This window comes from Hyaena hyaena, unplaced genomic scaffold, assembly GCF_003009895.1.
Source record: "Hyaena hyaena isolate Hyena2069 unplaced genomic scaffold, ASM300989v1 scaffold_109, whole genome shotgun sequence".
Classification (NCBI taxonomy): domain Eukaryota; kingdom Metazoa; phylum Chordata; class Mammalia; order Carnivora; family Hyaenidae; genus Hyaena; species Hyaena hyaena.
Genome location: NW_024080740.1, coordinates 3,071,608 through 3,085,243, shown reverse-complemented (window position 1 = coordinate 3,085,243; position 13,636 = coordinate 3,071,608). Strand labels below are relative to the sequence as shown.

General features: G+C 35.1%; 1 protein-coding gene across 1 annotated transcript in view; it reads left to right on the top strand.

Annotated features, from left to right (window-relative positions):
• Window positions 1-10,265, top strand: part of CASD1 (CAS1 domain containing 1) — a 50,787-nt gene extending 40,522 nt beyond the window's left edge. Inside the window, exons 14-18 of the mRNA XM_039236280.1 lie at window positions 50-151; window positions 2,378-2,518; window positions 3,077-3,154; window positions 6,726-6,818; window positions 8,801-10,265. Coding sequence (XP_039092211.1) covers window positions 50-151; window positions 2,378-2,518; window positions 3,077-3,154; window positions 6,726-6,818; window positions 8,801-9,067 — 681 coding nt within the window. The 3' untranslated portion in view covers window positions 9,068-10,265. The remainder of the gene's footprint in view (window positions 1-49; window positions 152-2,377; window positions 2,519-3,076; window positions 3,155-6,725; window positions 6,819-8,800) is intronic.
• Window positions 10,266-13,636: the final 3,371 nt, after the last annotated feature.

Genomic DNA, 13,636 nt, shown 5'->3' with positions numbered 1-13,636 from the left:
AGTATTGACTCGTACCATCTTAATTTGTGTTCTGGATTCCTTTTCTCAGGGTGCATTTGAGAAGATCTTTTCTCTTTGGCCATTGTCCAAGTGTTTTGAACTGAAAGGGAATGTATATGAATGGTGGTTCAGATGGAGGTTAGACCGTTACGTATGTATTTACCTTGTGATCTTTTGCCATTTCAAATTAATGCTTTTAAAAATATTTGGAGAAAATTATAATTATCTTTATTTAGTTCTCAGTATAAGGAAATATGTTGACTTGGTAAATTAAAGCAGCCCTGCTCCCATTTTTTTATAGCAGAGAGAGTATGCATGTGTGTGTATATGAGCAGGAAAATACTATAAAAATGTTGTCTATAAAGTGACCTTTGTTTGAGTCATAATTTTGACTTATAAACAATCCTTCATAGGGACTCCTGGTTGGCTCAGTCAGTGGAGCATGTGGCTCTTGATCTTGGGGTCATGAGTTTGAGCCCCAGTGTTGGGTGTAGAGATTACTTAAATAAATAACTTAAAAATAAATGATCCCTATAAATTTAAAAAATTTAAAATGATCCCTCATATATATGCTTTGACCACTCAACACAATAATTATGGAACCCTAGTATATGCTCTAGATGTTGGTTTTGTGAGGAATATATTACAGAAAGAAGACATACCACCAGGCTTTAAGCCTTACAATCTAGTTTAAAACCCAAGGTTGCTACTTATATTTAGGTGCTTAATTATGCAATATGGATTTTGTGGTAGAGGTGTAAATATGAGAGAACAGTGTCATGGATGATTCTGTAACTTTAATTTTGAAGGAAAGCTAAGATTCAGTTGACCAAGAAAATAAAATATCTAGCATAACATTTGGAAAATAATGGACAATGAATAAATATTAATTACCTCTCTTCTCTCCCTTTCTCTTCCATATTTTGCTCATCCTATTTTTCATTCAACAAACGTTTTCTTTTTAAAAAATTTTTTTTAATGTTTATTTGTTTTGAGAGAGAGAGAGAGAGACAGAGTGCAAGCCGGAGCGGGGCAGAGAGAGAGAGGGAGACACAGAATCTGACGTAGCCTGCAGGCTCTGAGCTGTCAGCACAGAGCCCAACGTGGGGCTTAAACTCATGAACCATGAGATCATGACCTGAGCCGAAGTTGGATGCTTAAGCTACTGAGCCACCAAGGCACCCCAACAAATGTTTTCTTAATACCTATTCTGTGCCATTTCAGGTTTCCAATACCCATGCACTTTCCAGTATACTACACTGCACTTCAAAACCACATATGAATAAAAGCTTTGCTGAAGTCTTGCTACCCATACTTTTAAATTCTCAACTTTGTCATTAGAGCAGTTTACTATGATAGTTCACTTTAAATCTGTTTTTTGTTTTTTGTTTTTTCAAAAAGAAAGCTTTATGTGCTTTTTAGTCTACCATAGTTTTTTCCCATTCTTGTGTGCCTATGCTCCTTCTTAAAAGCATGATCTTGGTTATGTTATTGTTGTTTTATTTGATTGAAAGTATCAATATAAAATGTGTTTTATTTTGGTTGAGCGTTTAAATTTTACCATGTCTTCAGAATAGTTTTTATTATTGTTGTTGTTCTTTTTCTAAATTTTAATTCCAGTATACTTGACATATATGTTATGTCAACATACAGTGTTAAGTCTTTCTTTGAATGACTTATTTCACTTAGCATTATCCCCTGGAGATCCATGTTGTTGCAAATAACAAGATCTCATTCTTTTTATGGCTGAATAGTATTCCATCGTGTGTGTGTGTGTATTTATGTATACACACACACACACACACACACACACACACACATCTTCTTTATCCATTCATCTATTGATGAACACGGGCTGCTTCCATACCTTGGCCATTGAAAATAATGCTGTAGTAAATATAGGGGTGCATATATCTTTTCAAATTAGTGCATATGTATTCTCTGGATAAATACACAGTAGTGGAATTACTGGATCATAAGGCAGTCCTACTTTTAATTTTCTGAAGAAACTTCATACTGTTTTCCACAGTGTGTGTACCAGTTTGCATTTCCACCAAAGTACACAAGGGTTCCTTTTTCTCCACATTCCCACCAACACTTGTTTCTTGTGTTTTTATCATTATTTTGAACTTGTTATTTCTTCACTTGGTACTGAGACTGCTGAAAATGAACCAGCTTATCTCATATTGTTGCAAGAGATGTGGATAGCTTCTAACAATCCTTGATTTTATGTCATTTCTTGAAGTTTAAGTCCTTCATTCAATTGTTAAGCTTTTAACCTACTTACTTTTATATATATTGTTCTTATTTTCCAACTATTTCTGCTACTTATTGAAAAGCAGCTGTTTAAAACAAATTTTCTCTTCTTATTTTTCAGGTAGTCTTTCATGGGATGCTGTTTGCTTTCATTTATCTGGCTTTACAGAAGCGTCAAGTACTTTCTGAAGGAAAGGGTGAACCTCTCTTTTCAAACAAAATTTCAAATTTTCTATTGTTTATTTCAGTAGTTTCTTTCTTGGTAAGTTTCAGAATGTAACCTTCTAATTTTCCAAAATCCCAAATGGTACAGAAAATTAAGAGATAGGAATTCAGTCAATTATTTTTAATAAATAAACTCTTTTAAAATTCCTTTTCTCTGTAGTTTTCTAATTGAACATAAATGCTAAGAGAATATATATATGTGTGTGTATATATATGCATATGTTAAGTATGAAGAATATCTGAGGATTCTGTGAAATGGAAATTTATTAAACTGTAATAAATTGGGGGAAAAATAAATAAGTAAAGTGTTTGACAAGAAGAGCGATCATTTCCTCATGATCACTATTTCCAGAAAAGCACAGACCTGTGCTCCTCTCTGTCTGCTTTCTTTTAGTTGGACCATTGAGTGTACCAAAATAAGTGATAACCAAAACTGTGGGCAGTCTGCACTGAGGCTTTTTAAATAACATAATGGAGTATAATGTTATAAACAAACAAACAAACAAACAAAAAACTGTAAAGATTCTGAGAAAGCTGCCTCATTGAGTCATAAGTATTTTCATGAACTGATCCATATATATTCTTTTTGTTCTAGACCTATTCTATCTGGGCTAGCAGTTGTAAAAACAAAGCAGAGTGCAATGAACTCCACCCATCTGTATCTGTGGTACAGGTAATAATCTTGATTTAGAAAGAAAAGTGTTTGTCTTAATTCTTGATAAGAACACAGTCTTTAGAAGCAGAGAGATTTGGGACCAAACTATAAAATGTACATATGTTATTTAATCATCCTAACCCCTACCTTCCTTTACAGGAACATTAAAATTTCTTTTAAGGGATTGTTATATTAAATGTATGGAAATGATTAGTATTTGTCATTTAGCAGGCACTTAGAAAATGTTAACTCTCCTCATGTTTGCTTTGTCTTCATTTACTCATATTTCTTTATTTAATCATAATTATTAGTGTGTTAAGTACCATTCTACATGCAAGAAGTTCAGTGTTAAGATAACATGCAGCTCCTACCCTCATAGAATTTATAGTCTAGTAGAGCTATGGACCAGTAAGTATGCATTCATTTAACACTTTTAATTCATTTAACAAATATTTGATACCTACTATGCACTAGATATTATGCTGGGGGTTATAGAGTGGTAACCAAATATGACCTAGTTCCTAGCCCCCCCAGAGCCTCCATTCTTCTATAACAGATAGTAATCATAGAATCACCACGTAATTGTAAAGAGTAGCATGTGATACTACAAGAGAATGTAGTAAGGGGATATGACCTAGTTGGAGTTGAATCAGGCATGGTCTGGGGTCAGAAATTATTTCCCTGAGAAAATTAAGTTGAGAATGGAGGGATGAAGGCAGACAGCCCTTTGGTGGAAGGAAGCATATTTACATTCAGGAGATTTAAGGGAAGTTGTTCAGTCTAGAACTCAGAGAGCCAGGGTCTAGAGAAGTGTTTGGCTAGGAGGTGGGCAGCAGTGAGAAGCAACTCAAATCAGATTGACATTTTGCAGAAATACCTCCCGTTGCCAAGGATTATAGGACATTGTGATAGTGTAGTGATGGTTAAGTACAGGAAGCTTTGGAAACATGTGGGGTTTCTTCTCATCCCATCGTGGTATCTGAGCAGGGTTCTTGGAGAAAGTAGTATCTAAGCCATGACCTAATAAATGAAGAGTCCAGCAAAGAGGAGCAGGGATAATTTCTAGAGGACCTTCTGTTATAGGTCTTAAGTTCTCTTCAGTGCAAGGAACTATTTTATTCCTTTTAAGCCTCTATAAAGTCAGTAGAATTGAGCCTGTGATGGACTCTGTAACTGATAATGAAATTTTAAACAGTATGCTGTAGTCATGTGGCATTTTCATGACTTCTGTAGACAGTAGTAGTGCTTACCAAAAACGATCTGTATATCATAGCTGATATCATCTCTGTTACTCATAATGGAAGGGAGGTGTTACTGTCCACAATGCACCAAGCGGCTACACATAGAATAACAGGCTAGCACTGCTGAGCCTTATTGCCTTCCTTTACTGGAAAAGAAGTGTCCTTCTTTTCAAGGGCACTAGTCCCCCACTGTAAAAACCAGAGCATCCAGGGAGCCCCAAATTTTACATCCTTATCACACTTCACTCATATTCTCAGATGCCAACAGGGAATGTAGGTGTGGAGGTGGGGTGTGGATGTGTGTATATAGGACATTGTGATTATTAAAAATGATATATATGATTATATACCCTTAGCATACTTATCTGAGTGGGCTTCTTAAGATTTTAACATGTACAAGATTCCTAGTTTTCTGTTAGAAAGTATTTTCCCAGCCTGACCCTGCAGAAATCTCATATATCAATCCCTGTTTCTAAAATTCAAGTATAACTAACAGTATTATGCTGGTTTCAGGTGTGTAATATAATGGTCCACACAATCCAACAATTCTATACTCTCAATCCTTTTATTTTTTCACTCTTGTAGAGGAATCCTAGAATCCTGAATCCTGACCCTTTAGTTTTGCCCATCAATCTGTATGGGCAAATTTCCAGAAGGGCTTATTATAGAACAGCATACAGGTGACTAAACATAAATAATGTATTTTAAGTGCTTAGCACAGTACGCAACAAGATATAAGTGCTGAACAAATCTTAAGCATTATTATGATTTCTTTACCAAACTCATTAGGATGACTCTCTAGACCCCAGTTGTCTTCTCCATGGCTATTGATTTTCTTTTCCCTGAATCACATTGTTTAGTAAGTGTATGACGAAACTCAAACCGGAATATGCTAAAGAAATAAGTACACATTGAAAAAGGGTAGATTAAAGTTAGAAAGAAGGAAATTGATTTGCTTAGAACTATTCCTGGATTTTCTGATGCTCAGACTGGTGATTTGTAGGTATCTGTGTCATTCTTTCTAGCACTTTACAGTTTATGCAATACTTTATAATAACTCAGTAAATGGTTTCGTGTTCAAGGGCTTTGTGTAGGTCTTTATGATTTTCACCATTTACATATACATTTTACATTTACATAATAACTGTGTTATTAATTACCTAATATGTTTCTTTAAATGCTCATAATGCATGCTAAGTACCTCACATGTGTTTTCTCATCTAATGTTCACATCAACTGTCAAAGTAAATTGTATCCCTCTTTATATGGATGAGGAAACAGACCTAAGGGGGTAAACTACCTTGCCTAAAATCCCAGAAATCATACAAGGCAAAGGCCAGATTCAAACTCGAGTCCCTTTGATGCCATTGCCCACGAAGATCACTCAACTTAACAGTACCTGAGTAGTTCACTTGGTTCCTTTTTCCCAGTGATAGAGTGACCCACAGAGCTATTTGCTCATCTTGTAGGCATCCCAGAGGCTTCTTCCTAAAGCCTTTGACCAGATGCCTAGAGTGATCAACAGTGAATATGAGATTTTTCTCTGAAGTGCAAATAGATCTTTCCATCTTTTTATGAGAGAAAGTATTGGTGAAAGTGAAAACTATTTTTTACTTACAATTTCTTTTTTTTTCCATACAGAGAGTAGATTCTAAAGAGAGTTCTTTGCTTGATAAGCTAGTTACAGAATGTGACACTGAATTAGAAGTTTAGAGAATTCAAGATTGTTCCGCCTAGTACAGTGAGTGGGGGGACAGAGGTGAAGGCCAGGGCCAGGTGCCCAAGAGCTGCAGATTCTTTTTGGCGAGAAGAGATCAAAAGGAGAAAATATATTACATGTGAATGCAGTTCAAGATGGCATTTGCCTGGCCATACAGAGCAAACAGGAAGACATCTTAAAAGTCTTGCCATTTCTCATCTTTACATAGCTGTTAGTGGAAGGAGGCTTTTGAAGAGAGCAAAGTCAGGCATGTGGCTGCCAGTCAGGCAGATACTTTATAGAAGAAGCCAACTTGTATCATGAGATTCTATGAACTTTGCTATACAACATATGGTATCATTTCTTTCTACACGAAGGGCCTCAGGTGGGTTTATATTTTTTCAAATACACATAAAATTGCTCAGCCATGTACTACCTATAATCTGCACTGCTGCGCAGTATATGTACAGAGCACACGTTGAGAAATCTAACTTGGTAAGACTCTAGAACAAAAATGACTTGCTAAACCTTTATTGAAAAAACCCATTGTGTATGTGTCAAATCCAAGAATAATAAAGTTACCCCTTGAAGGAAAGCAAATGCTTTTGGTAAACAGATTATTCATTTTGCCTTTGTGGTTTTTCCTTAGATTTTAGCCTTCATCCTAATAAGGAATATCCCTGGATATGCCCGTTCAGTTTATAGTTCATTTTTTGCTTGGTTTGGAAAAATTTCATTAGAGGTTGGTACATTAATATTTTGTTCTCTCATATACAGCCAAGTGTTACATGCGTGTGTGTGTGTGTGTGTGTGTGTGTGTGTGTGAATCCAGCAGACATTTTTAAAAAATCAAAGCTATGTTATTTGTGGCATTACAGAGAAAGAATTCAGAACTTTCAACAGCAGTAAAATAATATGTTTTTAAAGCCTTATTTGAATGACTGGACATAGATGACTTTCAAATATTCTTTATATTGTCTTAAGCTTGTAATAAAAGCACAACTAAGATGGTGAGATCAGGAGAGAAAAAATTAAATGGGTATAAATGAAATTTGTCAATGGTTATTAATGAAGTCAAGGTGAGGGGATTTTGATTTCTTCTTGATCTCTATAATTAAATATTACTGGAATTTAGTTTATCAATATTTATCCTAATAAAATCCACCCTTGTGATTGGAAATTTGGGGAAGTGTTTTAAACTCATTACATGTTGTGTACAGTACCTAATATGAATTATTTAAAACCTTAAATTAGGTTTGAAAATACATTCTGAGTATTCGGAGCTCTATTATTCAAAATAGAATGCTTTACTTTTTTAAATGTTTATGTATTTTTGAGAGAGAGAAAGAGAGAGAGTGAGTAGGGGAGAGGCAGAGATAGAAGGAGACAGAGAATCCCAAGCAGGCACCATGCTGTCAGCATAGAGCCCAGTATGGGGCTTGAACTCATGAACCATGAGATCATGACCAGAGCCAAACCAAGAGTCAAATGTTTAACCTATTGAGTCACCCAAGCACCCCCAAGATAGAACATTTTAAAACAGTGGAATTCATATTGTAATCATAAAAGATACATTTTAGAGTACAATATTTATTTAGTTGTCTTTAAAATAGGGAAAATAAATTTTTCTTTGAGTTCTTGAATAAATATTCTTTTTTTTTTTTTTTGGTCTCATGAATGAGACTGAATACAATTTAGAATTATTAATCAAGAATGACTTACCAAGTCATACAGTTGATAAAAGAATGTTTATTTTGCAAGCTCTTTAATACTTGGAGTATGAGAGTTTGTATTAACTTTAATTGAATGAAGTTACAATTTGGTATTTCTAGTAAAAATATAGAAATTTTAGGGTGCCGCCTGGGTGGCTCAGTCGGTTAAGCGTCTAACTTCGGCTCAGGTCATGATGTCATAGTGCATGAGTTCAAGCCCCACATCGGGCTCTATGCTGTCAGCACAGAGCCTGCTTCAGATCTTCTGTCCCCCTCTCCCGCTGCCCCTCTCCTGCTTGCACATGTGCATGCACACACACACTCTCTCAAAAATAAATAAACATTAAAATTATATATATGGAAACTTTATGGTCTCATATTTGAGAGGTAGTTTAAGCATGTTTCTGCTCTTTGATATTTTGAACCAATGTAATGAGAGAACGTTTGTAATTATAATCAAAGTCGCAGTGGTGTCATCTAATATGCATAGTCACATCAGAGTTGAAATATACTTTGGAAGCATGGAAGTGCAGTTGAAAACATTTGTCTGGCCATGCAGAGCAAACTTGAGGACATCTTAAAATCCATGCCATTCCCTGCTTATGTGTCCACATACAGAAAGTTAGTTCACAAATATAATTAAATATGCAGTATGCACATATGTATACACTTATGTGCTTATACACACGGGTAGTAATTCTTTATTTGGTGTCTAACTGCCAGAGTTCCGATATCATTCTGTCAGCTGTCTTCTATGTCATGCAAAAAAATGTTTTTTAAAGTTCTAAGGTTCCTGTTTCATTTCTTGGGGAATTTGAAGTAGTGCTTGAGCAAGTAGGAGTTCTGGACGTTAGACCACAGTAGACTTTTCAGAGCCAATAGTGGAGCAGAATTAAATGGTTTGGAAAAAGCCTTCGAATGTAATTATGCTACCAAATGTTTAAATTAGGCAAAACTGTGATATAGCCTTGAACCCTCTGTACCTATCTAACTTTAGATACTTTCCTTCCAGCTGTTTATTTGTCAGTATCACATATGGCTGGCAGCAGACACGAGAGGCATCTTGGTTCTCATACCCGGAAACCCTATGCTCAACATCATTGTCAGCACTTTCATATTTGTTTGTGTGGCCCATGAAATTTCTCAGATCACTAATGATCTTGCACAGATTATTATTCCTAAAGATAACTCATCTCTGTTGAAGAGGTTGGCATGTATAGCTGCATTTTTTTGTGGACTCCTCATCTTATCGTCGATTCAAGATAAATCCAGACATTAGGTTCCTAAAATCCTAAAAAACTTAAACTCGACTGATTGTGTGTCTGCCTAGAGGAGAAAAGCATCTATCTGGAGATACAAACGTATGTGTAAGTTAACTTGTGTGGTAAGAGGACAGTTCAGTGACGTCCGTTGAACATGTGTGGTTGTATATATTGGAAACATACATCTCCAATGTGAAATACTGAAAAAAAATTGAAGCAGAGTGCATTGTATAGGATTGCATGTGAAAAGTCTTTTCTACTGGATCTATATTGCCATTTATAAATGATTTTAAGTTAACATGAAGGCAGGGAAATAATTACCTTTCCAGTAAATACATATAGATAATTTAATTAGCTTAGTGACACCACTGAGTGTTTTGATATTTACGAAATTTGTGGTAATAAGATTGTCTACACCTGTATTCATCATGGAAATTCCTACTTCACCGAAACTTTCTTACTCAAGAGTGACTGCAGTATTGTTTTCTTATCATATGTGCAATGTTGTGGAACGATAAACAGTATGCCTTTAATTTATATATGTTTGTGTTCTGATGTTATCTGTTTCCTGACGTGATTTTTCTTCCTAACTGTGTTTTTCAGGTATACCTAAATCTTTGTACACTTTGTCTCACAGAGTTGTTCTAGGCTCCATGACAGGGTTTTATCACTGTTGAAGTTGTTGCTTCTTTTTATAAAAAGGCCAAATTTTCTTTCCAGTCCAGACACTCACATGTTTTCTCTCCTTTAGCTGTACCAGGGTAAAACCAGTACCCTGTGGATCCATTTCATATGTTTTCCTTCAACTAATTAATTCTGTCTATTATTTCCAATGTTTGGAAAGCTCTTTATAATCATTTTCATATTTCCTATTACTCCCCCCTATTTTTTAAATATTTATCAATCTAACTGTGCAGTGTAGTAAAAATTCAAGTTGTTATGAGTGAGATGTATAACCATGAGTAGAATTTTAAGTAAACCGGTGACTTCAGGCAATATATGTTTTTCATTTTGTTTTGTTACAAGCTAACTGTTAGAGGTATAAATTTATTTATCTGTTGTACAGATTTGATTATAACTTTTAATGTTTGAAAGATTGCACTTGTTTGTTCTTACTGTGTGTGGGATAAAATATATTTTCTGTTCATGGTATATGAAAATATGGAGTAATTTAAACAGTAAATAAACGTTCTGTGGATGCTTATTTTTGTATTGGCAAAGTATCAATTAAACTGTATGTGTCCCTTTTTTAAAAATCTGGATCCATTAATGATCGGTTCACATTTCTAATTCATTTATTTTATTCAGCCTAAGTTTACTTTCCCAATGTCTTAGTGTAGAGGGAGAGGTCACTGTGATAGTTGAATAAGGAATGGGCTAGTTTTCAGAGCCGCAGAAGCTAATTTGCCTTTCTACCCAGCAAGTTTAAGCATTATGGTTTATTACTAGTCTTACTTGAAGATTTTAAAATTTTAATTATTATTTCTTTAGCAATGGATTTATGTGCTACTGATATCGTCCCATTAATTGTGGAATAATTCTCAGACAAAAATGTGTGTTCTTTCTTTTTTTCTCTTCTTCTGCCCTTACTTAATCTTTTGACATTTCCCAGATAGACAATTGTAATGATTCATTGCTCTGCCTCCTAGACTGCAGCCTTATAAGTAGAGAATAGTATAGTTATAAATCAAAAACTTCCAAGCACCGTGATCACATTATTCTTGCTGGTGTGGCTTGCCAATGAGTAGAGTGCATTTTAATTTAGCTTGTAAGTTTTATCACCTGAAAAAGATTCTTCCCGATGAAACAATTGAAAAAGAAAGATGACCAGTATTTTTCTGTTTTTTGGAAGCACTTATGTCTTCCAGTCATGATACCCAATGAATACATTTTCCGTCCTGTTTGAACTCAAGCCTAAAGCTTAACTAGCAAGCCTTTTCTTCATCACATGCTCTCATTTCATATGCCCCACTGTATTATTTTATTTATAGTTATGTATCATATGTATCATATCTAGTACATTTTGTAATTAAAGCGTATTCTATGTACATTAAATTTTGTTAATGAGTGTTTACAGATAAGAGGTTACTGTGGTGGAAGTTGCCATAAGGACAGCATCAATGTATGGTGTATGTTTTAATACTGTTTCTACACTGATTCAGATTCCAACTAGCATTGCGCTATCATCCCATTCTTCAGAAAAGATGTTTGACAGAATATTTCAACACACTAAAACTGAGATAGAGCCTCAGAGGCTCTCTAAACTCAGATTTTCTGTAACATAAGTCACACGGAGAAATCTACCACCCGGGCCCAAGAGGTACTTGTTTGACTCAAATCTACTGCAGTCCTTCTTCATTTCCTTGGCCAGACTTTCCCGCTCTTACGGATGGCCAGCAAAGCGTTAAATATTCAGAGCCTTTACCAAAAACCATTCACTGCACCTACCAGCCAGATGATCCTATGCTTGGCTTTAGGTGCTGATGTAAAGTAACACTTGCACCCTACCGTTCCATTCTCAGATAAACTAACCAGTTAAAGTTTTAAAGGTGAGTGAATTTTTTACCCCCACAGATGCATTATTTCAAATGTTAGCACAGGAAGCTTGCAAGCTTGGTAAAGTTAATTTTAGTAATAACCATATCTGTGTTTGCTTATATTTATTTTTTTATTAGATTATAAATATTAAGGCCAAATAAATAAGTAAACAAACTATAGGACTAAGGGCATAAACTTCATGTAACAGACATTCAATAAAAGCCAGTTCTTCAGAGAATGCAATTTTTAGGACAGTGCCTCGTTCCCTTAGATTGTCCTTTCCCTTTTATATGTGGACTTCTAACAAACCTTGGATAGCCAAGTTGGATTTTTTACGTTGCACTGTATTAAAACACTAATACACTACCACTTTTAACCTATAAAAAGGTCAGTTTCATATGGTTCAACCTAACAGGTTGTAAAAATAAAGTAACTTGGGTATTTATCTGCAAAACTGATTCTGACAACTACTTCAAAAACTCCAAATACTAAGTTTGGTTTTATTTATGGTGATTTTGATGATTGGTGAAAACAAGACAAATTTGAAAATCTCCATTAAATCTATATTTGTCTTTTAATGAAATCTCTCTTAGTTTCTTGTATAAATTAGAAATGTTTTCTATTTTTCTTTAAAGTTAGATCCATAGAGGCTTGGTGGATCATGCAGCATCCGACGTCGGCCCCAGTCATGATCTCACGGTTCATGAGTTCAGGCCCCTCCTGGGGCTTGCTGCTGTCAGTACAGAGCCCGCTTCAGATCCTCTGTCCCCTTCTGTCTCTGTCTCTCTACTGTTCATTCACCCTCTCTGTCTCTGTATCTCTCTCTGTCTCTCTCAAAAATAAAAACGTTTAAAAAATTAATTAAAAGATCTATAAGGTAATATAAACAAGAGACTATTTTACCAAAGTAGAGTTGATATTATGAGCTTATGGTTTAATTATAAATTATTTATGTAACTTATTTCTTATTTAATACCTTTAAAATACCATTCCAGAGCATAAAAATGGGACCAGTCAATATTTTAAAAGGAAATTTGTGGTTACCAAGAAGTATCTCTGTCTTGCATAGAGCGAAATCTTCATGCTTAAAAGCAATTATTACAGTATTTTAAAATTCAGCTAGTTTTATTAGCTTTTGCTCTTTATTTAGAAAGCGTCTGAGATAATTTTCTGATAATGAAAGTCACTAAAAAGTAACTATTAACAAGATTTTATTTTTTAATTCTACAGCTACCGCAGATGGATTATTTCTTATAATCTCCATTGCTGAAATAACAAAGCTGGAATTTAGCTTGATGGTAAAAGCTCTCCATGTTTATCATCCCATCTCTTCTTAATATGAATTCCAGCCAGGCTATTCTTACTGTTCCCCAAATATCATACTATTCTTTTGTTCTCACTCTTTTCAGCTACCTAAATCCAACTTATTTTAAGAATTCTAAGAATTAAAAATTGAAGAATTTTAAGAATCTAAAGTCCACCTTCTCTGTGAAAACAATACTTTCATTATCTAATTTTTAAACTCTTTCTAGCACTAATTACTAGTCCTATTATTTTGTCAAATCTTCAGTACGGTTGCAACTCCAGGGTCAAGAGTGGTATAGTAAGGTGCCACGCACAAAGTAGATGTAAAGAGTCTTGAGCATCAGCTAAGGGATTCTGGCTTTATTTTTCCCATCTTAAAACCAAAACTAACTCCTCTTTACCTCTTGTGTTCCCAAAGCTACTGTCTCGTTTATTTCTCCTACCTACCCAAACTGCTCTTGTCAAGATCAACAAGAACCTCCATATTGCTAAATCCAGTGATCGATTTTCAATCTTCGCCCTACTTGACCTATGGGCAGTATTTGACACAGGTGATTTACTATCTTCCTTTGCGACCATCTTCACTATGCTTTCAGGACACCATGGTTTCCTGTTTTCCCCTCCCCTCAGGAGCCATTGCTCCAAGCTTGTTCCCTGAACCCTCAGCCTCTAAATGGCAGTTCCCCAAAGCTCAGACTTCAGACCTCCGTACTCAGTCCTTAAGTGATATCACCTAGTCACAT